This window comes from Lethenteron reissneri, chromosome 28 (genome assembly GCF_015708825.2).
Source record: "Lethenteron reissneri isolate LAM-NWPU_2019-01 chromosome 28, ASM1570882v1, whole genome shotgun sequence".
NCBI classification, from domain to species: domain Eukaryota; kingdom Metazoa; phylum Chordata; class Hyperoartia; order Petromyzontiformes; family Petromyzontidae; genus Lethenteron; species Lethenteron reissneri.
In genome coordinates, this window is record NC_083806.1 from 4,205,293 (window position 1) to 4,230,250 (window position 24,958).

The following is a 24,958-nucleotide window of genomic DNA, read 5'->3' on the forward strand; positions in this document are numbered from 1 at the left end:
GCATGCAAAAACAAAGGAGCGTGAGACGGGACACTTCACGCCCCGCGGGTAGGTTACGTACTCAGCAACCGTACGTAACGTGCCGGCAAGCACAGGAACAACAACCGCGATGGCGGTACCACAACGCACGCGGCAAATTTGAAATCCGAATCAATTCACGGTCAAGTACGAGAAGCGGCAGGGGGAGGGGGGGGATCTGCTTCAGCAGAAACTGAATTTAGCGGAGCCTATAAATCCTCTAACCCAGAGAATTAGATTTTTTTTGTTATAATAATAATAATAATTCCAAGGTCTTTGTCAATCTATTGCTGGCTGGAGGCCTTCCCACAATGTTGGTAGTGCGTTTTTTTTTAGCAGACTTCACTTTGCTGGTCAGCGCTGCTTAGTAAACTGGGGGGGGGGGGAGTTCCTGGACTCATTCCGATATTGCTCGCCACCGATGCAATCCGAATTTAAGTCTCCGGGTTCATAGAGCAGTGAAAGCGCCCAACCGCTGCTCCGCCACTTGCAACTCCAACTCGGCAACACCCAACAAAATCCTCCACTGGCAAGACCCTAAAACTGTCTTCGTGAGCGAGTTTCCATCATTAACCAATCGCTCAGTTCAAACTCGTTTGAATGCCAATTCAAACAAAAAAGCACCACGCATCCTTCTGCAATTAATTAGTTTTCTCCACTTGCCCCACGGACACCAATGGGTGCTTGCTATCTTAATGCAGGGCAGGAGAGCGGGTGACGAGCATTGCCGAGAAGGCATTCAAACTGCCAAGCAGAGTCTTAATCCACATGCAGAAACAATTGCATTGGTTTTTTTCTTTCTTACTTTTACCAATCGTATCTTGCTGTAACGTTATTCCAGAGCATCAGTTGCTCTTGTCCTTTTGATAATCCCCGACGAAAAAACCACCATCCTGAGGTGATACGAGGAAGCTACTGGAGCTATGCGCACTTTTAAATCTAGATTTAAAAATAATTCCTTCAGAACTGCTTTTTGTGTTTAGTTTGTTGTCCTTCCCCCGCACCTCCGATCAGCGGGATTGGCTATGTACGGATTAGCTACGAAACTTGGGAGACACAGACCAGAGCAAAAAGGGACCATTGGCCAGACACCTGCCCCCGCTTCAGCGCCGCTCAATAAATACTGCCCAAGACAAACGCGTGTTGAACGGCGTTCTGCAATCCTAGAGCGTGAAAGATTTTCCCCAACCTGTTTCCACTTCCCAAACGTTGTTTTAGAACCAAAGGCACATTCAGACGACGCCCACGCAAGGTAAAAGGCGGCGGCGATACACCAAATGCAGCGCGACCACTCGGGCTGGGCTACGGGCAAAGTGCTCCTGTCAACAACGGCCTCAGTAAACTGACGCTGCCAAACGAGCGGACACGGAGATGCGCTGCCCGCACGCACGCTCCCACTTCAGCGGCCGCTCACTTCACACAAGGACAAAGATCTCCTGTATAGCCTTTAACAGACTTATGGCAAGTGTTGCTAGCGAGCACCTATGAAGGCCGGCACGGCGCACGAGGGGGTGGGTGGCCAACACTCACTTAACACGCATGCACACACATGCGCATGCAGGCACACACACACGTACACACACACGCACATGCGCACGCATACGCGCGTCGAGCACAGGTGTCGAGCACGGGCACTCGCGTGGAACCCGAGACGCGATCAATCTACACCAGCCGGCAATGGGCACGGCCGGGAACATCCACCACACCTGTCACTCAGGCTCTGGGCCTCTGTGCGCTGCACCCTTTTTCCCCCTCCCGTATCCTCCTCGTCGAACTAGGCACGCGGCGATCCGCTCCACCGGTAATCCGATGAATCGTTGCGATTCTAGGCCGCACTTCGAGAACGGATTTGGCTTATCTGCTACGTTTGTACGAGAAGCGGATCGTTTGCTCCGTCCGTTTTGTTTGTTTGGTGTTGCTTGTGTTTCTTTTTTGTAAACTCAAGGTAAACGTTTACGGCAATGTGAAGGAATGCGCCCTCATGCGGCCGCAAGGCTTGATCGACGAAAGCTGCGACGCTCACCCCACCGTGAACCACCGAGTGGCGCATCTCACTCGCAGCTGTCAGTCCCTTCCCACTTTATTTTCGATCATAATTTTTTTATATTAAACTAAACTATTTTATTATACCAGGTAAAGGAAACTTGAGCTATTAGATGTTTTTCAGAGGCAACCTGGCCACCCATGACGATGGCTCATTGAAGTGGCTTTATCGTCATAATCATCATCTCTCCTGGGAATGTGTCGCAGCTAAATCATCTAAAATAATGTTGCTAAATGTGGAGAAAGGCAAAACCGGAGGAAGCCTGGGGGAAAATCACGAGGACTCCAAATATACGACGGGCATCGCCAGGGTCCGGGATCGAACCCACGGGGGCTCCTGCGTTCCAGGCGAGGTAGAAAAGATTTTAAATAATTCTGTTCCCCCCCAACACCCAACTTTCACACTCCTCCCTCCCACCATACGGCTCTTGCCCTTGGGAGCGTCGGGTGCGCGACCAATCGTCAAGTGCACTCAATCCCACTTCGCCGTCATTAGCGGCGACGCAACTAAAACGACAAACGTGTGCGAATCACCGCAGGGGCTGGCTGCTCCAACGGGACCATGAGAAGCCACGAGTGTGCCGAGCGCTCGTTGTTTAGCGAGCTATCAATCCCGGACGCAACGCATGTTGTTGAACTTCTTTCGCACCGTACGTAGCCAACAGCTCACCTTTTTTCTCAGAAGCTTTTCAGCCTTCTCTACTTTGACCTGTGCGAGCAAGGGAAGAGAAAGGGAGGAGAAAGATGAGCCATGCGCGACCGTGTGGTTATTTATTAATTCCCGCGAGCAAGGTTTTTCAGAAGAGCGAGCTAATGGTTTTATTTTGTTTAATAAGGAGATGCAATACAGAAAACGAACAGCTCTTATAACCTTGTAGTTAAAAACTCAACGCAATCGTCAACAACACCGCAGCTTTCAAATGGAAAAAAATATATAACAGGCGACATTGAGGGCAATGGCTCTTCTTTACAGCACACAGATGTGCACGACCCAAACATGTCGCCTATTATATACATTTTCCGTTTTAAGTCCGCATTACTGTGAACAAATGTGTTGAGTTTGTTAATTGGGCTAGTGCGCTCCTGACAATGCACTATTACCTCTTCACTAGTTATAGCTTCGAGTTACGCACCTAGCCGCTGCGACCCGCGCCAACTGTCGTCACGCGCTTCAAATAAAGACTTCGAGTTACGGTCTTTGGCACGTGTGCGCGACGCCACTACAAAGCGGAGTTCCATTCTGGGTGGGAGACGATGGTACACCTGTGGTGCGCCGTTTCGTTTTTTACGAAAACGCGAACTCCGCCTGTGGAGTCGGTTCAAACTGACGACCGCCCTGGTCAACAGTGCGGGTTTCTACAGGGACTCCTCGACTTGCGAACATTCGACTTACAAACTTTCAGACAAACGAACAAACCTGTCCGTATGTCCAGTTGCCTGCTCGGACCGAGAGACGTAAGTTCAACCGCCGCGCAATAGATGGCGGTGGTGGCATCTACATCTGCGGAACGTCAAGAACCGGTGGCATCTACATATACAGGAGATTATACAACTTTTAAAGCCATTCCCTGTGTTTAGTGTACATGCCGTACAAAATGTTTGGAATAGACAGGAGTAAAGCTGGACTTACGAACAAATACACTAAATAACAAACAGACTTCTGGAACCTAACTCGTTCGTAAGCAGAGGAGTTCCTGTATGAGCCGTACAAGCTACACGCTGCCTGCCTCACAGTGGATATTAAAGACCCCGTCGACGGTGTTGGGTGCCAGGCATCGTGGTCTACATTTTTCTAATTTGAGAAAATAAATAAATAAAAAGCCCCCACGAATTACTTAATGGGGAAAAGCGTAGCGATCGTCGCCCTCTACCCGTGAAAATGTAGCAGCACAACTTCGGGGTAAAAAGCGTCGAGACTCGGCGAGACTTTCCTTGGTAAAAAAACGGAATAAGAAAAAAACACAAACTGGCCAAAAAGCAACATAAAACACATTCCTGCGGAAGGAGCTGGTAGGAACGTTGGGTTGCTCGGTCAATGGCCAGGGTCAACGGCGGCGTGGTGTATTCCGCAAATATGTCCGACTGTGAGGGCGGGCACAAGCCGGCGTGAGTAGGTGAAACGTTGAGTTTTATAAGGGCACCACGGCGTGACCAGCCCCTCCCCACCCAGCCCCTCCCCACCCTCCCCACTCAGCCCCACCCCTCCCATTTTGGATGCACGACAGACGGACACAATAATCCCCTGCGGGCTGATGTAACCAGGAGGTTCCTACCAGTATTAGTCAATGAACCTCCACGTCTATTATTTCCTTACCCTCTACCACAAAAAGGAAAGGTCTCACAGAGCGTGGATTCCCCCGATTGGCAACTGTTGCCGTGTGGCACGAGCTGATGTGGCACCGGGCTCGGCGATGGGCACCAAGACGCCAGTGGGGGGCGGTGATTGCCACGCGAGTATCTTTTGTTGGTTATTTTCTCGAGATTGACATTGTATGTTGTGATAGCAGCATCAAATCTTTTGGCCATCAGACCCTGGCTAATGACTCATGGGTGGTTACACAAAGCCCCATGCACTCATGCGGGAACTAAACTATTTTTAGTTTACTAGGTAAGGCCCACTCAGCTATGCAGCTCTTCAGCGGGACGGGAGGGAGGGGACGATGGGAGTTAATAACTACAATCATTTTGATATTCTAATTAGCATAAGTAAATTAAGTTGAGCCCTGGACCACGCCAGCAGCCGTTAAACCTGGAGGGCGAGGCTTTCTTGGATTTCTTAACGACTCCAAGTAAACCGTGATTTCATTTTTAGGCGAGTAACTCAATTGACTGTGATAATTGTGGTTAAGTACTGCGCATGTGCGCGCGCGCATATGGGGGAGGGGTGGGACACCAATTAGCGCACTGCGCTACGAACTCAGCCATCGGAGTTCCATACACAAAAACATTCGCTGCCGCCACCGCCACTACGGAGCGCTACGGTAAAAGATTCTGGCGTAACAAACAGCAAGGTTTTCGCGGTGGTGCCGCGTTGCGTCTCTGACACGTTTCCGCGTTTTGTGCCGCGAGCCGTCCGCCGCAGTGTCACGGACGCTCAGCCGCGCGCGACGGCACCCTCTTTAGGAATCGGATTGGGTTCCCGAAGTTCCGGCTCACCCCGGCACGTACGGTGAAACGTCGTGCAGAACGACAAGCGGAACCCAAAATTAATTGGCGGACAATCAAATCCGCCGGGGGATGAGTCGTTAAAGCTGTCTCGTCACTAAACCTTGGAGGCAACACCGAAACTCGTTTTCCTAATTGAGCGATTCAAGAAAACCGAAGCCCCGAGCCACGCTGGCCCAGAGCCACGGCACTCGGGAGACGCCAAGGCGCTCGCCAGGACCCCAGCTGATCACAGCTCCCAGCTGATCACAGCTCACAGCTGATCACAGCTCACAGCTGATCACATTTCTCCCCAGCTCTTCCCCACGCCTCCACATAACACCCCCCCCCAGCTTGCTGCTACGAGCACTTCTGTGCAATCGTTTGTCAATCCACTGCGCGATGAAGATTTCCCCACGCTGTGCCGGTGTCGTCTGACTCTACTTCACCCACGCTGGTCAGTCAGTGCGGATTGGTTAAGGCGAGGCCCCAGGACCGGTTCAGAAATCACGGAATAAACTCTGCCGTTTTGGGGGGCTGCAAATAAATTCGAGAAGTTTTTTCATCTTGTTTTTATAGTTTCATTTGCATTGGTTCTTGTTTTCGTTTTGTACAATTTCGTTTCCGACAATTCATTTGCGTAAACGTGACATCAGCGTATCACGCACACAAATAAATAGCATTTACCACAAATAATACATGGTCTAGAATCGGGACTCGATGCATCGTATATCACGAGCACAAGAACGTATTTCACCTGACAAACCAATTCACTACCATATGCCCAGCACAAATAGCACCGGCACACCCACAGGTGTACACGTACACACACATCAACAGCCAGGCTCTGAAGTGTCAACACTTCACTGGCAGGTCACGGGACGGACCCAGGTGTCACGGGTTGATTGACCGAGATGACCACCTGTGCTCCCTAATTGGGGACAAAGACAAAGATCCCCCGTATAGCCTTAACAGACTGTAGGGGCAAGTGCTGTTAGCGAGCACCTATGAAGGCCGGCACGGCACACGAGGGGGTGGGTGGCCAACACCACGCCTGGCCACCTTTGTCTCCCCGAGCGGCGATGTTTTTACAGACCAGGCCAGCTACCCATTTGAGGCTGAGTCTACCTAGGGGAGGCCCAGGACCGGTTCAGATAATCGTCACTGGTGTTTGCCGTCAAAGGGAATCGAACCCGGGTCACCAGGTTCGTAGTGCAGCGCGCTAACCGTAACACTACCGCTCACACGCAACACGCACGCACACGCACACACGCACGCACGCACGCAGACAAGGGCATGGCGACGTGAGCATAGCTACCTTCTTCTTCTGCCCGAGTGGCTGCTGCACCCCGTCCACCTCCTTCCTCTTCTTGGAGACGACGACTCCGTCCTCCGTGCCCTTGCGGTTGGCGTTGGCCGGCGTGTGCTGGACAGCAGCAGAGGCGGCGACGACGGCGGCGGTCGGCAGAGGCGGCGGCGGCTCCGGCGGCGGCGGTGACGACGCGGACCCGGCCGGCGACGGCGGCGACGCTGGAGAGTGGTCCGACAGCATCGCGGCATCGCTCGCGGCCGGGACGGTCGGCGTCACCGCCCCCGCGGCCGCCACAGACTCGGCCACCGCCTCGGAGACTTCCAGCGCCGCCGCCGCCTCCTCGTCCTCGTCCCTGTCGCGCCGGCGCCCCTCGTCCTCCTCCTCTTCCTCCTCGTCGGCGCCGCCGTCGTCGTCGTCGTCGTCGTCCTCGCCGACGCTGCCGAAGCGCGAGTCTGCGTCCGAGTCGTCATCGTCCGAGCGAGCGTGCTCGCGCTTGAGCGCCTCGTCCGAGCGCCGGCGCGGGAAGGCGTCGTCCTGCTCGGAGCGTCGCCGCTCGCCACACTCGCGCAGCATCGAGCCCGGCAGGTTGGAGGCGTACTTGAAGCCGGGCCCGCGCTTCTGCTTACCCCCCCACACACACGCGCGTGGGACAGAGTTCGCGCGTCAAATTTATATCATGTGACCTGGGCACTTGACGACCCCCTCGGTCCTCGGCAATTACACCGAGCCGAACCCTCACACCCGTGTGGCAATTAGCTGAACTCTAACCCCTCTGGCAATTACCAAAACTCAATCCCCAACTCTTAACTCTACTCAAACCCTGAACTCGAACCCTTTACCATAACCCTAAACATTTCTGCAAATTTCGATTTAAAGCTTTCGTGACTGCAGGGATTCATCTTCTTGGTTCTTTCGGTAAAGTCACGTAGAAGGGAAGTAATAAAATAATAAAAATAAAACATAATAAAACAATTCTCACGACGTTTCGGCCACAACGCAAGCAGCCGTCCTCAGGTGAAAACCAGGTCCGTCGAGGCGACAGAGTCTGAATGAAACAGCACACGAGCTTGGAGCATATATATAAGCTGGGCGCATTGACAAAGGAATTTGCATATCAAAAGGAATTTAGCATATTTATGGGAAATGCAGGAATGTGATTAGTACTGCATATGCATGTGCATTATGCAGGATTAACAGCATCAAAGGGAGCTGCAGTTACTGCTGCTGCTGCAATTGCTGCTGCTGCAGTTGCTGCTGCTGCAGTTGCTGCTGCTGCAGTTTCTGCTGCTGCTGCAGTTGCTGCTGCTACTGCAGTTGCTGCTGCTGCTGCAGTTGCTGATGCTGCTGCACTTGCTGCTGCTGCTGCAGTTGCTGCCTTACCCATTTTAATATAACACTATGTATTATTCTACCCACCCTAATGTGTATCACACTGCTATATGTTTACTATACAATTACGACACCATACATTACTCTGCACACTGCACCATGCCAGTGAGTGGAACGCGGTCTGAAAGTCACCGTAAACGTGAACACAATCAGTTAAGATCCGAAATGGTTTATTACGTCCTTCCAATGATTGCTAAGCCAGAATCCATCTTCTCGGTTGAAATTGTCTCTGTGTTTGTATATGTGGATCGCCTCATGAACGAATCTCTCATGATAGCCAGATGGCTTGCAGAGAACCTCTGTCTTGGAGAAGTCAATGTCATGTGAGCCCACTGAATTGTAACAGTGATCTGCCACGGCTGAGGTGTTTGTCCTACCGTGTTTCAGGTCTGCCTTATGTTCACGGATGCGGTCCGAGACATGTCGTTTGGTTTCTCCAATGTAACTGCTACCACAGAGGCAACTTAGTTTGTAGACGCCAGGGTACTGTATGTCTGGAACCACATCTTTTACAGACGGGACCAGATCACGGATTTTATGTACTGTGTTGAATCGGACCTGGATCTTGTGTTTAATCAGGATTTTGGAGATCTTTTTTGTGACCCCAGCAATGTAGGGTAAGGTGATGGTCTTGAAAGGCTCCTCAACAGGATCCTTCTTGATGGTTGGAGTGATGGCTTTGCGGATTGTGTAGTCGGAGTAACCATTAGCCTTAAGAGCTTGGCGTACGTGTTTGAGTTCACTGGAAATGTGTTCATGGTCGGAGATGCATTGGGCTCTATGATATAGAGTCTTGATGAGGGAATTCTTCTGGGATGGATGGTGGTGGGAATCCGGTTTTAGATAAGCATCCGTGTGGGTGGCTTTCCTGTAGACAGAGTGGCTCATTGAACCATCAGGTCTCCTTTTGATTAGGACATCCAAAAAGGGTAGCTTGCCATCATTTTCGACTTCCATGGTGAATCTGATGGCTGGGTGTATGGAATTGATGTGGTCGAGAAATTGGTCTAGAGCAGGCCGGCCATGTGGCCAGATGACAAGAGGTACGTAGACGACACTTTTGTCATCTGGCCACATGGCCGGCCTGCTCTAGACCAATTTCTCGACCACATCAATTCCATACACCCAGCCATCAGATTCACCATGGAAGTCGAAAATGATGGCAAGCTACCCTTTTTGGATGTCCTAATCAAAAGGAGACCTGATGGTTCAATGAGCCACTCTGTCTACAGGAAAGCCACCCACACGGATGCTTATCTAAAACCGGATTCCCACCACCATCCATCCCAGAAGAATTCCCTCATCAAGACTCTATATCATAGAGCCCAATGCATCTCCGACCATGAACACATTTCCAGTGAACTCAAACACGTACGCCAAGCTCTTAAGGCTAATGGTTACTCCGACTACACAATCCGCAAAGCCATCACTCCAACCATCAAGAAGGATCCTGTTGAGGAGCCTTTCAAGACCATCACCTTACCCTACATTGCTGGGGTCACAAAAAAGATCTCCAAAATCCTGACTAAACACAAGATCCAGGTCCGATTCAACACAGTACATAAAATCCGTGATCTGGTCCCGTCTGTAAAAGATGTGGTTCCAGACATACAGTACCCTGGCGTCTACAAACTAAGTTGACTCTGTGGTAGCAGTTACATTGGAGAAACCAAACGACATGTCTCGGACCGCATCCGTGAACATAAGGCAGACCTGAAACACGGTAGGACAAACACCTCAGCCGTGGCAGATCACTGTTACAATTCAGTGGGCTCACATGACATTGACTTCTCCAAGACAGAGGTTCTCTGCAAGCCATCTGGCTATCATGAGAGATTCGTTCATGAGGCGATCCACATATACAAACACAGAGACAATTTCAACCGAGAAGATGGATTCTGGCTTAGCAATCATTGGAAGGACGTAATAAACCATTTCGGATCTTAACTGATTGTGTTCACGTTTACGGTGACTTTCAGACCGCGTTCCACTCACTGGCATGGTGCAGTGTGCAGAGTAATGTATGGTGTCGTAATTGTATAGTAAACATATAGCAGTGTGATACACATTAGGGTGGGTAGAATAATACATAGTGTTATATTAAAATGGGTAAGGCAGCAACTGCAGCAGCAGCAGCAAGTGCAGCAGCATCAGCAACTGCAGCAGCAGCAGCAACTGCAGTAGCAGCAGCAACTGCAGCAGCAGCAGAAACTGCAGCAGCAGCAACTGCAGCAGCAGCAACTGCAGCAGCAGCAATTGCAGCAGCAGCAGTAACTGCAGCTCCCTTTGATGCTGTTAATCCTGCATAATGCACATGCATATGCAGTACTAATCACATTCCTGCATTTCCCATAAATATGCTAAATTCCTTTTGATATGCAAATTCCTTTGTCAATGCGCCCAGCTCATATATATGCTCCAAGCTCGTGTGCTGTTTCATTCAGACTCTGTCGCCTCGACGGACCTGGTTTTCACCTGAGGACGGCTGCTTGCGTTGTGGCCGAAACGTCGTGAGAATTGTTTTATTATGTTTAATTTTTATTATTTTATTACTTCCCTTCTACGTGACTTTACCGAAAGAACCAAGAAGATTTCTGCAAATGTCCTAACCCCCCCTCTGGAAATTGCCAGTAACTCTAGCTCTCAAGGTAGCTCTAACCCGGGCTGTAACCCTAACCCTGGCTCTTAAACCTAATTCTCACCCTCACACGAGCACCAGCAAATAGCAATTAACACTAGCCACGAGGCATGGAATCCCAATTACATCAGGCAAACCTGGCTAGCCCACACCTGGGAAGCACCGGTGGTGGTCACCCATCCCAGTACTAAACGGGCTCACAACCCCAGATTTGGCCGTGTAATCGTTTGAGAAGCAGGCAGAAGGAAGGAAGCGATGGAGAGGTTTGCGGTCGCACCGGTGGCATTGCATTGACCACGATAACCTCTCGACCTTGAGTGTGGGCCATTAGCCAAACGTCCTTCCCCCCCAACCTGGCCTCCTGTCCCAGCATTCGCCTTGATTACCTTTCCAGTCTTGCCCTCCTGGTTGCACTTTGGGCACTCCCAGCAGTTAGGCAGCTCGTCGTTGATCACTCCCTCCTTATCGTCGATCTGGGCGGCACGGGCGGGGCAAAGCAACGGTGCGCGGGTGAGTCACAACGCTCGCGGTCACAACGTTCATGGCCATCCTTCCCCGCACAACGATGGCCTGCGACTAGGTTGCTCATCCACGTTGTTCTTGTTGTTGGAACAAATGCCGTTCCTCTGATTAAACATATTCGGCCCTTTAATCAATCCACTGCTGGATGAGGGGATATTTGTCCGTGCTTTATCACGCCGGCAAATGCCGGTTTAGTGCAGGCAGGGAGCATAGAACGAGAGCATAGAAGTACAATACAACGGATGGTGCTGCGCTGCCCACTGCTGTCCTCACGTAGCCCCAGGTACATCCTTCCGAAAAATGCATCCTACTCGTGAGATAGTGCATAACGATAAAGGTAGGATATTTTGGTGAATACATGCATTAAGGACTTGGTTATCGAGCTTTAAATCAGAATAACCTGTACGTCATGGGATTCCATCCAATCACAGACAATCATAAGCGTGACGATAACGTGACCAAAATATGTTAATTACAGGAAATGAAGTCAGGAGTGGACGTTTAACCAAAACAATTCCATTTTGGCAAACGGTAACTTATTAACTTACTTGAATAAAAAAAACATGCAATTACATGAAATAATCCTCTCGATTACTTAACAGAATGAGAAAAATAATAATGCCCTTTTATTTGCGTAGGAAATCCTCAGCCAGAGGCCATTGGGCTGCCCTATTCATACACTGGCTCCGACACGAAACACGCCACATGAAACATGCAACACATGACACACGACACACAAAACATACGACATAAAACGAAGCTTTTTTTTTTACCAGGTGAAGGGCCACCGAGCTTTATAGCTCTTTTTCAGAAACGACCTGACGATCACAAATGATAGCTCAACTAAGTGGCTTATCATATGGAAATTTATAGCAGCCAAATACTCTAAAGGCACGTCAATTCTAAAATATGGAAGGGCAAAACCGGAGGACCCGGAGAAAAATCCACGAGAACACGGGGAGAACATGCAAACTCCAAATATACAGGTGTCAGGGTCAGGATCTAACCCACGACCTCCTATGTACCAGGCGAGATAGTTAACATCTCGCCACCGTTGTACCCGACACGAAACACACACGACACAAAACACTAGAATCCCAGCCAGCGTGTGCACGCAAGGGGGCTGTGTCTCCGTGGACGACGGGGAAATCCGACCTTGAGGCAGGCAGGGTGGACGATCTCGTTGCAGATGGAGCATTCCATGAGCGTCATGCTGAACTTCTCTTCCTCCCCCTCCGCCGCATCCTCCTTGCCGGCCTCGCCACAGATGCGGCACACGGCCGTGTGCGGGAGGATAGGCTGTGACGCGCGACGCACACACGCCGGGTTCAACATTAGTGCAAATGCAAAACAAGCGAAAATTCAAAAGTGGAAGCAAGAAAATACATCATCATCATCACGATCCGTGGGCATAGCACTTGGGGGTCCAAAACATTTGGTCATGTTTCCGCATTCCTCTGTCTTGTGCCAATATGCTCAAGTAGTGTCCATATTTCTGGCTGCAATCTCTTATGTTGTCATCATAATATTCTCTGTTAGGTCGTCCCTTGAAACCTGGTTCCTTCCATTTTTCCGGACAACTCTTTCAAGTTTTCCTGTTGTTGTCCATCCTGCATGTGTGTCCAAATAAATAATACAACCTAGGAATAATAATACACTAACATGGATTACGTATAGAGTTCCATAGTACACTAGTCCTCGGAATTATTTTATGAGCCAGTGTTCATCTGTAAGTATGCATTTGAGTATTTTATGTTTGCTCTGGTATGCGTCTCTCCTAGTTTTGGGCGGAACTCTGATCAACGTGGCCGGTGTAGAACAGGGCGAGTCGCTAACAGCAACACGACGCTTCTCCACAGCTTCATTCAAATCCGAAAACTGCTACGGGGGGGGGGGGGGGGGGGGAGGGGGGGGTCCACCCCGCCCCCCCCCGCCCCTTCCCGCCCCCCCAAAGTGCGGAGCCCGGGGCAGTCGCCCCGATCCGCGTTCAACCGTAGCTGGAACGCATTCACAAACAAAACAAAAACCCGAATCGCCTTGCGCCGCGCGGGTTACTCACGGCGATGCACTGCCTCATGATGCACGACTGCTTCATCTTGCCGGGGCCTCCGAACTTCTTCATGTCCTTGCAGAAGGTGCACTCGCCGCACTCGGTGCGCACGCACGCCTCGCACTTGCGACAGCGCGTGCGCCGTCGCCGCGCGCCGCTCGAGATGGCCGAGCGGAGGCCCGAGCCCTGGCCCTGCGCCGGGCCGGCTGACGACGACGAGGCAGAGCCGGGACCGGGGCTCACGCCGCCACCGCCACTACCGCCGCCGCTACCGCCTCCTCCGCCGCTGCTACCGGCGCCGCCGCCGCTAGCAGCTGCCGAGGCCTGACCAGAGCGCGCCTTCCCAGGCTTGTTCCCAACACGGTACTGCACGCGCAGGAGACAGGGGAGGGTTATAGGTTTTCACCGTTTCCGACGCGCACCACCAAAGACGGTTGCACACTTTGGAATATTTCCATTTACAGTAAAACCTTGGATTGCGAGCATAATTCGTTCCGGAAACGTGTTTGTAATCCAAAGCACTCGTATATCAAAGCACTCGTACATCAGTTGTGATCACGTGACGCTCGGCAGACAAAGCGTATACACGTACTACTCGTATTGCAAGACCTCGCTCGTTTATCAAAGTAATTAAAAAAATTTGCTCGTCTTGCAAAACACTCGCAGACCAAGTTACTCGCAATCCAAGGTTTTACTGTACTGTGTTTCCCTCTTTCTCACCTGGGAATCGATCCGATTAGCATCTTGGTACCAAACGATCGCATCCAGAAAAACGCAGATTAAATCCCATTTGCTTAGAATCAGACTTTGGTTGGATCATTCATCCCTATTAATTCATATAAATGCAATGTCTTCTTCTTGAGTTGTCTGCCCATGGGCAGGTCCATGGCTTAAGTTCCCTCTATTCCATCCAGTGGCGCATTGATTCGTATGCAGTGAATTAAACGTGTTAACTGGAGTTTGACTCTCTGCTACGGCGAGCATCCAAAGCGAGTGATATCCGAACCGATGGTCGCCCCCCCCCACCCCCCAAACCCACTTTCACCGTAATGACCAGCGAGGTGAAGTATGGTCAAAAAAATTCCCATTACCAACAGAGCATAAGAAGGGCTTCATGAAGCAGTGGACTGACAAATGAATGCAAATCGTTATTATTCTCATCATCAACATAGAAACAATCTGTCGTACAAAATGTTTTCTTTCAAAGAACACACGAAACAAAGACACAACCATCCTCAATATCGTCGCACCGGGTCCATAACACACAGAAATAACGGCGTGACATTTGCCAAAAAATATTTAAGTGAATTTAAATTGACCCGCGCGGAGCAGTCGTTTATTGTGAAAACTGTCTCGACACTCTCCCCGCCGCACACGCGATTATATCGACTCTTCGAGCTCAATGAGCGTCTACTCGTAATGAAGTTAAAATCCACCTCGAGGAGTGTTTTAGATTTGCGGCAGAGGAGGAGACATTTTGCCAAAGAACCTGCCGCAGGCAACGCATTCGCTTGTTGCTTATTTTGTTTGTTCGTTCGCAAGCCGTGCACAGGAGCAGCGGCCGCGTGGCGACACGTGGAAGACTGGCACCGCAAATATGAAAGGGTCTTGTGAAATTCTGATTGCTTCTTAAACAAGCTTAACCTTTGCCCGAAAATCCAGCAAGACCAGCTGCTAATCTTTTCCAACGTCCACCGTTATTCATTTTGTTTCGAGTCGAATGTGGAAGGAATTTCTCCACTCTCTGACCATCTCCCCTTTGCTTGGGACAGCCCCAACGTTGAATTCTGACACACGCTCCCAGATTTGTTAAACATTGCCGCTGTAACGATTAAAAAGGTCCTTCTGCAAACGCCTACACCCACGTATAAAAAGAGGGAATATTTTGTGCCGATGATTCATAAATAGATTTTTAGGCCAGATCGCCATGTGGACACAATACCAATGTTGTGTGGTACACCCTCCTCCACCTGACACAGCAAAACAAATTAAACTAAACTGAAATAAATGAAGTTGTCATGCGGACAGCAGCGCCGCCTTTTATTTGCATCAGTTTTTTTTTATTGACGTGTCGCTTGTTCGCGTGGCAACTCCAATTATTTGGCTGCGTCAGGGTGCACGACACCCATTGGGTATTGTACTCACAAGGCGATCGGAGCCACAAAACTATTATGAAGCGAAACATTTGGTTGCGGAAATCTCACGTGTTCAATTTCACGCAGAGGGAGTAAATGTTAAACGACGATTTTGCTCTGTTCCACCTGCGACCACCCCAGCTTTGTAGCTATACCAACAGGCAGCGCACATTAATTGAGCGTAAAGTGCGACGCGTGTTAACGACGTCCACGCTCTCCTGCTCGTCGCTTCTCATAAATCCGGCGTTGGAAAAACGCTTACACGTGTATCCAGCCGCGCGGCGGTCCGCTAACGCTGTTATTCCTGTAATCCGCACGCGTGGCAGCCAATCGGAAACGATCACTCGGCGCGTAAAAATTACTGTCGCACTGCCAACTTTCAACTCGCTGAAAGCAAACCGCCGTAGCTTTGAATTTTTTTTAAACGGTTTAAAAAAAAAGTACATATTTATTCAATGAAAGGTTTTTTTTGTTTGTTTTAAATCTACCCTGTTTGAAAGCACACGCTGGAAATGTTTTAGCAGTTGAAAGGGGTGGCGGAGAGCAGTGGCGCAGTCGTTAGTGAACTACATTGCAAGTTCAGAATCCAGGCCACGGCGAGCCTGCACTGACCAGCGTGGTCAAGCATGGCTAGCCACCCCCACCCCCCAACTGATTGGGAAGCCTTCATACAGCATTGAATCGACAAAGGGACGCGTATTATTGTTTTTATTTATATTAGAACCACGCTTCAGTTGAGTTCTTAAATCGTAAGTATCTTAAGTTCACAATACGTGCACCGAATCGTGTAAGAATCGATTTTTTTTAAATGTGCATGTTTTACATAATTCTTTCATGTGACCTCCCCAGTATACTGGAGGCCGCTACAATTACCAGTAATTTAAAAAAAAGACAGATGCAAAAATAGCATTAAATGATATTGTACGGGATTCCAAAGTGGGGGAGAGGGCAGTCAGTGCAGGTTCGTGGATTGGGGAAGGCCCAGGTGGATTACAGGAGGCTCAATCTGGACATCACTCGCTACCGATGTTAGCAGTGTATCTATGCTTGAACTTCTTTCGCACCGTACGTAGCCAACCGTGTTAATCGGAGGTGCGGATCGTAACTCAGGTCGCCGGGTTCATAAAGTAGCGGGGCTAACCGCTACACCACCGCTCCACGACGTATAACCGTGCAAAAGTAAGTTTGCGAACGCGTCACCCGGATTTCAAAACCGCCGTCTCGTTTGCGTCGAGTGATGTAAAATAGACGACAAGGGCCTTACAAATACAGATCGATGTTAATCAAGCCGATAAAAAAAACCCAGCCGAGTCTCACGAGACCAGCGTAAAAAAAAACCCGGCGACATAAATTAGTGAGTGCACTCGGCAAACGACGTAATCCGCCTAATGAAATAGAATCCCCCGTGGATTAAAAACACAGCGAAAATAAACACAACCCAACAAAACATAATAATCAGAAATTATGATGAGCGGTTTGTCCAAAGAGCGCAACGGCGTCTCATTTTCATTCGGGGCACGTTGTTTATTTAAGCCTGGCAGAGGGTTACTTAGTGTCCCGATGATGATGATGCCTCCAATAAAAAAAAACGGACTGGGTGACGGTCTGGGGTGGCTCGTCTCTCGTGATTTTTACGGCCGATTCGCTCTCTCCCCGGCACCGGCCCACCCGTCGTTGAGTTAGGGGGCGCAGCACGTGTTGCGCCACCTTTTTGGCAGATGCGGGAAAAAAAACACACGCACGGGCACGTGCGCGCGCACACTGGCCAAATCCGACCCAAAAATACCCCAACTCGCGGCTGGCATGAGATTTTACGAAGAGCAAAAGGTTAAAGGCGCACGCAGCCTTGCAATCGCACGCGCTCACGCCGCCGCTGCCGTTAAGGGGGCTTGCACAGAGGGGGCCCTGCAGGGCCCCTCTAGACAGCAGTCGGCCCGATACTCGCACAATGCACTTGTTGCAAGAAGTGGGGGTGCTCATACTTTACCCCACCACACGTGACCTGCCCATCAACCAACTGTTGTGTACCCATTTACACTGCTGGGTAAGGGGAGGTGGGGTTAATAAACGTGCCCATTGGCAGAAGAAGGAATCAAATCGACGACCTATGAATTGCAAGTCCAGCGCGCGGACTGTTTACACCCGGTGTCGTTTTTAACGCAAAGGTTAACGGCGACGTGAACGCACGTCGATTGATGGGCGCCGGGGCATTGTGCTCGGCGATAGATTTCCCGAGGCACCTGCCACGGCACTCTGGCCTACCCTTCTTCCGCACGTCATCGCACTGGCGTGCGTTGGGGCGGCCGCGTGATTGATTCCATCTTTGAGGTTTTTGCTAATTGAATGAAACAACCTCACTCACCACCGCGGGTGGCGATGAGCGGAATACGTAAACGCTGCCTGAGCACAGCGGCGAGCTTGCCCCCCCCCCCCCAATCCACCCCCGGCCCCCTTCCCTCCACCGACCCCCCTTCCCCCACCGCTTAACGCGCACCGTGACATTGCAACTGTCGGGATAAATGCGGCCATTACTGTCAAGGAATCGCTCTCTCCAACTTGCAAGCCGGCGACAAAAGATTAAAAGTGGCTGTCAATGACGCCGGCGGGCAGGCATGCAGGCCCTGCGATTGCTGACACATTCTTATTTGATCCATCCATCCATGGACGCCCGCATTCAAAGGGTGGAATGCATGTACTGGAGTTGTTATTGTGAAGTGGACAATGTAAGAGGTGACGGCGGGATGTGGGGGGGGGGGCTCCTCTGTGCCCCCCCCCCCCCACCGTGCATTTCCAAAGTGTCACCGCTGCGGCGAGCAGACCAGAGGAGCTCGCCAACGAAACCCCTGATGACTAAGAGGTTCGCTCTGCAGCCGTACCAACCCGCCTGTTCCACGCTTTGAATCTGTTACCGCTAGTTTTACATCCGCTAACCTCACACAAACCCAGCAGCCTCTTACATTTTCCATTGACTTGCACATCATAATAATGATTGCCGTTGCACTTTGCGTTTTTTTTGCGCACGTGAAGCCAATTTCCAAACGAGAGGGGAATAAAAACACGCAGGGTCGTTATATTGCTGCAGAAAGTGTCTTAACACGGAGATTTTAACGTTTGTAAATACAGTAAAACCTTGGATTGCGAGTAACTTGGTCTGCGAGTGTTTTGGAAGACGAGCTAAATTTTTTAAATAAATATGAATTTGATAAACGAGCGAGGTCTTGCAATACGAGTAGTACGTGTATACGCTTTGTCTGCCGAGCGTCACGTGATCACAACTGATGTACGAGTGCTTTGGATGACAAACACGTTTCCGGAACGAATAATGCTCGCAATCCAAGGTTTTACAATATTGCACAAAGTTGTTCTGCCGTATTTTTTCCCCAGCTACTGAGCACAGGCCGGCAGAGGCCCACAAGACATAAAGTGGGCAGCAACAAGAGCACTGCCAAAGTTGTAAATCGATAAGAGAGTAACAAGTTACTTGAATTTGAATTAAGAGCTTGGGAAAAGAAGACGATAATTGAAGGAAATTCCAGAGTGCAGCAACGTGAGGGAACACAGGCAGAAAGGAAAGTGCTGTGACCTCGTTAAACGCAAACTAAATCACAGGAATTGGATAATGGTGCGCTATTTCGTTTTTTAACACAAGCGAACACTGCACCTGCACATTTCGCCGGACTCGCCGCACGTTACATAATCTCTAAATAAAGGCATTTGCAGCGACGTTCGCTGCCCGCCCAGATTACCACGGTAATTGCGTTTCATTCACCACCACAGAGGTCCACAATTGCCTCCTTTCAGTGCACTGTAAAAGGGCTTCAGGCCAATAATAAAATCTATATTGGGAGGAGGGGAAGATATCAACACACAGCATACAGCTAAAAGCCATTTCACATTCAGTGCATTATTCCCTACATCTCGGCTGTCATTCGCAGGCCCGGCGAGCTCAAGGAAGAAGAGCGACACCACGAATAAGGCTGGCCCCGTGTTGGGTGGCATCGTGATGCCCACGGCCTTTCGGGCACCGCCACCTCCTGCCGCCACCGTTCATCCCAAGCCGGCGATTCAGTGCGCATGGGTCCAGATTGATGGTGGTTCCCAAGCTTCTTGGAGGTCACCTAACGAAAGCCGCTCGTGCCCGGGCACCCCAGGTTGAGTACACGTGCAATGGGGAAACTGAGAGGTGGTGGGCTTGGGGAGGCCTTCGTTTGAGCAAAAAAAAAACGTGGCACAGATTGTCCAAGCGCTGCTTATAACGTCTTCACAGGAAGCGAGATGATGAATCACCCCAGAGTCGTGGGCTGGAAGGAGCTTTGCCTTCGAGAAGACGCCAGTGCGAATCGCTAGCAACACAGGAAATTTACAGCATCTCTTACATTTAATGACCGTAAACTGTTAATCGGTCTTCTACAATAAATCGGACTCGTTGCTTAGACCAGTGGTTCTCAACCTGTGGTCCGTGGACAAATGACAGTTTCTGAAAGACAGTTCTCTGCGGAACTATTTCAGTTACAATGATTTAGAGTAGGTTTCAATCTGACAAATGTCACTGGTACATGGTAGTCCATGAAAAATGTTTGATGGTTGACAGTAGGCTGTGGGCCCAGGGAGGATGGGAAGCACTGGGTAAGACAATGTGAATTTAAATTATTTTGATCATTTCCTTTTGCTCCATCTGCTTCTTAAGATTAATAATTTACAACCCTTTTGTCCATTCACTGATACATCTTCTTGGTTCTTTCGGTAAAGTCACGTAGAAGGGAAGTAATAAAATTATTAAAATAAACAAATAAAATAATTCTCACGACGTTTCGGCCACAACGTAAGCAGCCGTCCTCAGGTGAAGACCAGCAGTATTCAGACGCTGTCTCCCTGACAGACCTGGTCTTCACCTGAGGACGGCTGCTTGCGTTGTGGCCGAAACGTTGTGAGAATTATTTTATTATGTTTTATATTTAGTATTTTATTACTTCCCTTCAACGTGACTTTACCGAAAGAACCAAGAAGATGAATCCCTGCAGTCACGAAAGCTTTAAATCGAAATTTTATTATGTTTTATTTTTATTATTTTATTATTTCCATTCTACGTGACTTACCGAAAGAACCAAGATGATGAATCCCTGCAGTCACGAAAGCTTTAAATGGAAATTTTATTATGTTTTATTTTTATTATTTTATTATTTCCCTTCTACGTGACTTTACCGAAAGAACCAAGAAGATGAATCCCTGCAGTCACGAAAGCTTTACATCGAAATTCACTGATAGTTGAAGGCCGCACCCCCCAGCTGTGTCCCCAATGGCGCTTGTTTGACCATACGTCACCGCGCTGCTTAGTGCGGGTTGGTGAAGCGGGGAGTCCATCACTTGCCAATAATGTTAGCCGTGGCCGGGAATCGAACTCGGGTCCCTGGGTATATAAAGCAGTGTGTAAACTACTGCGCGCGCTACTTCCTCCACCCCCATCTGGTCTATTATCTTGCTTTTTTTAAATTATAAATAACAGAATTTTGCCAATATTTCCCACTGTAAAATTTTGGAACCGATATGAATTTCAAGTGCCACGAGTTTATTTATGGCATTTGACATTTGCGCATTTTAGAATGTGTTTGTTCTGGGACAGTTCCAAGATTTCGGACGTGCATTTCAGACACACTAGGTTGATCGCAAAGTGTAATTTTACTCCTGACAACAGAAACACGCTCATAAAATACCATCATCGTGTCACATGGAAGTACTCAAACAAACTGCATATTTTCATCCATGATAAACTTGTGGTGATGGTGTATTTGTTTTGTTTGTGCATGTATCAAACCATCCAAGTCTATAAAAAAGCCATTTTCCCTGAAGCTATAATTACCTTCGAAAGGACAGCCTTGTGTATTATAAGGACGATTTTGAAAGGTTTGACTGTGAGATTGCATAATTTGTGGCTAATGCCCTTTTGTAACTAAGCCCTCCGTTGAAATGGGGTTCTCTCTCACCTGGTTAGAAACAAAAGGCGTCTGTCTCTTACGCAAACTTTGACAGGAAGGCAATAAATCGGTCAATTAACCAGCACGGATCGCCACCAACGTCGTCGCTTTTTATCCCTCAGCCAGAGAGAGCTGGGCCAACCCGAGGCTGCGTGGCGTCTGCCAAAAAGAATGAAAAAAGGCGCAAAACCGTTTGTTGCAGTGTTCAGAATTCAGCGCTGGAGGGCGAGAAACGGGAGCCCAAAAAGCCGGCTTGACATCCCTTTCGTTTTGCCACCCCACCACCGCTTAAATTCGCCGGAGAAATTGCCGACGCTCAAGCTCAGCTCGACTCTGTTCGGGAGCTGCTGCATAATTGGGGGAAGAGGCATTCAACGGGCTCGTCACAACGGAAATATTCATGACGGCGGCGGTTCATCCGATTAAAAAAAAAGAATCCATACGCACGCTCGCGCATTTTTCCTCTCTCCATAAACGTAACACTCCATTTGGTCGAGCTCCCCCGGCCATTCTTGGACTGGAAGAGAACACGTTTAAAAAAAAAGAGATCGCGTACCTGGGAAAAAGTTTGCACAATTTGGTCGACCTCTTGCATGCGGTTGTCACAACAATGAAGCATTCCTCAAGAAGGGCCGCGTAATGAAAACGGGGAAGCAACATTTAAACAACTAGAAATTCCTGGAAAATCGTTAGTTCTTGCGCGATTCTCTACATTTTTCGTTTACATTTGGATTTGTCTTTTCCAGTGCTGACACAATGCGTTTTCTGTTGAGGAAGTTGCACGCGTCTTTATTTCATAATTTAGCATAACAGCGCTGACTGCGGGAGCAAGCCCTGTTTCTCCGAACAAGGAAATAAAAACAAAACCCATTCTTTTGGTCGCTTAAGAATCGTTCACAAACCATCTTTCGTTGTCTCCAACAAAATACGAGATCTAGCACCCTGCACCTTTGCAGCGACGAAGATACGCACCCCCACACGTCACTTCTCTCTCCTCGTCGCTTTAATGACGACGACGAGCACGTGCGATCACACAGCACCCCACCGTGTGGCTCGGCGTGCTCTTCACGATGACGATAAAAAAAAGTCGCGAATGAAGCCCGCCACCGTCCTGACTAAAGCGGGGCTGGACAGGAAAAAGAGGACCACGTGTCCGCCCCTACTCGTCATTTACTAGCTTAAAAAGAATCAAAAATAAAAACCAATAACGACGAAGAACAGAGCAGAGCACAGTCGCTTTGAAGCGTCACTACCCAGAGCTATCCATTGGGCGGCTTTTGTCGAAGCCAGGTCATGAACCGGCCAAGGGATTCGTGCAACAATGAGTCATCCCCGCGAAAGTTCACCCACAAGCATTTTACGGACACAGCGCCATTAAACTCCATCCGTGGCACGGCGGAGTGTGCAAAGACAAAGATGCCTCGTATAGCCTTAACAGACTTTTGGGGCAAGTGCTACTAAGCGAGCGCCTATGATGGCCGGCATGGCGCACTTAGGGGTGGGTGGCCAGCACCACGCCTGGCCGCCTTTGTCTCCCCAGTGGCGATGTTTACACACCACATACCTCATTTGAGCCCGAGTCGACCTAGGAGAGGCCAAGTACCGTTTTGAATATTGCGTCACTGTTATTGGTCGTGAGTGGGAATCGAGTTCGGGTCGCGGGTGTTCTCGTTTGTAGCGCAGCACATCAATCGCTGTCCCACCACCCCTCCACGCGGTGCGTGCAACCACCCACACACACACACGGGTACAGTGCGCACGGCAACAGTTCCCAAATCGTGCAAATAAACGCGTGAGCACACTGGTCGGTCCTGAAGAGTCACTTGTGATGGTGATCTTTGTTCTGTTTACATTGAGATCTCTCTCTCTCTCTCTGTAGGTTTGTTGCACACACTCGCCTTGGAAATTAAGACGCGTCAATCAGGAAATATTCCCCCACCCTGTGCGCTCCCCCGCCTTTCTCTCCTTCTCCTACACCCCGCCGCCCGCAAGGCATGTGGCCTGGTGCAAGACAATAGTGCATGCTTGGGGGCTTAACCTCTAAACTTAAAGAGGTGTTCTTTCAACACTCTGGATTGTTGTATTTCGCTGTCACTACTAGGCTGTTAGCGCATATGCAATGTTCTGCTGTCGAAAAATAAAATCAAAGCTCTGTTGCCACGATTGGAACCTGGACTTATTTAGAACGCTCGTTTCTGCTTGTGGGCCAGTTCCGTGATTTCGGGCATACGCTTCCGACACATTAAAGGTGTGGGTAATCGTCAGAACAATGATGGAATAGCTTTTGTCGCATGGATGTAGTGTATTCCCACAAAGTAGAAATACTGTAACTCGAATGGGGAAATAATGCTCCCACCTTTCTTAAAGGGTTGACGTGTTCCTAAAATACCCGCGGTGGCATCGGACGGACTCTGTCCAACTGATTTGAACCCCAATCCACGCTGGGATGGTGGGGTTTGGTGGCATTCATTTCCATGCATTTGTCACAACCCACTGACTAATTCCAAAAATTAGCCTATTTTATTCCAAAGGCTATAATTAACCTTCGACACGACACACCGCCGCACATGTATTGCGGATAATTATGAAATTGTGACTGCGAGCTTGCCTAACTTGTGGAACTTGCCCGCGTGAGAGAGAGCGCCAAATCTCGAGGTTGCAAAAGTAAAAATTCTGGTTGAGTGTTAACTAGGCCCATCACCTCCCCTGGGATAAAAATGTTTGTACCACTTTGTGTGGGGGGGGGAGTCAACAGTTGTTGGCAGATGGAGAGACTCACCCTTCTCAATATGTGGACTTTCCACCACTTGCTCAAGGCCTGCAAGCAGGAGATGAGCACCAATGCCTCAATGCTGATTTTGAAGGGAAAAATCATGTTTTTCACTTTCTGGCGTTTAAACGGGCTGGTGGAATACACCAGCAGCCATCACCGGTCATTCCACAAGGCACCACCGGTAACCACCGCCACCACCGCCACTCTGGTACCACACAAAAATTGTTAACTTTTGTGACGCCAATGTGAAGTGATGGAGCAGTGCATGGCGCGGGAGCGAGATCACAGAAACAAAACCTTCCCTCGTCGCCCCATGCACACCACACACACACTGGCGAACGAGCTGCGCCTTTAAACGCAAATTACACAATCGTTTGTGACCATTTGAAATGCTGCAAATAACATAAGCCAGCGAATGTTTCCATGTACAGTATCCCCCCCCCAACCACCCAGCCCCCCCTTCCACCCCAACTCCCAGAGATGAGAACAGCCCGAGGGGAAGACACAGCAAGATTGTTTGCCTGGCCCTCTTGCAGCAGGCTTGGCAGCTTTTTAACGACACAACCTCCACACCACCCCCACCACCCACCACAGCCCCGTGCTCTCTTCCCTCTCTCCCTCTAGCCTTGCAGCCCCAACCCCATCATCTCTCTCGCCCTCCCCCCTTGCTCCTCTGCGATTTAACTTTTCCGGTTGTGTGTGTGGGAAAGTGACGTGTACAAGACCCCGAGTCCACCCATGGGGGAGGGAGGGGGCCTCTTCGCTACCTCTCTCTCTCGCTCTCCCTGTTTCTCAGGAATTGAAAAACAGAGCTCGAAAACGGCCCAGCTCTCCCTCCCCCACCGCAAGCAACCTCTCCCGCTGAGATTCTGACACCTGTGACATTTAAAAAAAAAAGTAGAGATCCGCGCAGATTCATCACTGCCGTCATTATCGTTGTCGTGCGGTTGTGTCGTTACGGT

General features: G+C 49.7%; 1 protein-coding gene and 1 long non-coding RNA gene across 6 annotated transcripts in view; one reads left to right on the forward strand and one right to left on the reverse strand.

Annotated features, from left to right (window-relative positions):
* KDM2B (lysine demethylase 2B) overlaps window positions 1-24,958 on the reverse strand; it is an 88,468-nt gene that overhangs the window by 9,878 nt on the left and 53,632 nt on the right. For 4 of the 5 annotated variants that reach the window (XM_061561844.1, XM_061561847.1, XM_061561848.1 and 1 more), the window contains 5 exons: window positions 13,126-13,482; window positions 12,222-12,365; window positions 10,931-11,017; window positions 6,524-7,138; window positions 2,732-2,770 (listed from right to left, as the gene is read on the reverse strand). In XM_061561844.1, the coding sequence (XP_061417828.1) occupies window positions 2,732-2,770; window positions 6,524-7,138; window positions 10,931-11,017; window positions 12,222-12,365; window positions 13,126-13,482 (1,242 nt within the window). The remainder of the gene's footprint in view (window positions 1-2,731; window positions 2,771-6,523; window positions 7,139-10,930; window positions 11,018-12,221; window positions 12,366-13,125; window positions 13,483-24,958) is intronic. The other variant, XM_061561845.1, reaches the window with a different exon arrangement.
* On the forward strand, window positions 15,596-22,278 carry LOC133348862 (uncharacterized). The gene is made up of 3 exons (XR_009755843.1): window positions 15,596-16,000; window positions 19,187-19,402; window positions 21,346-22,278. It is a non-coding gene; the product is annotated as an uncharacterized LOC133348862 (long non-coding RNA).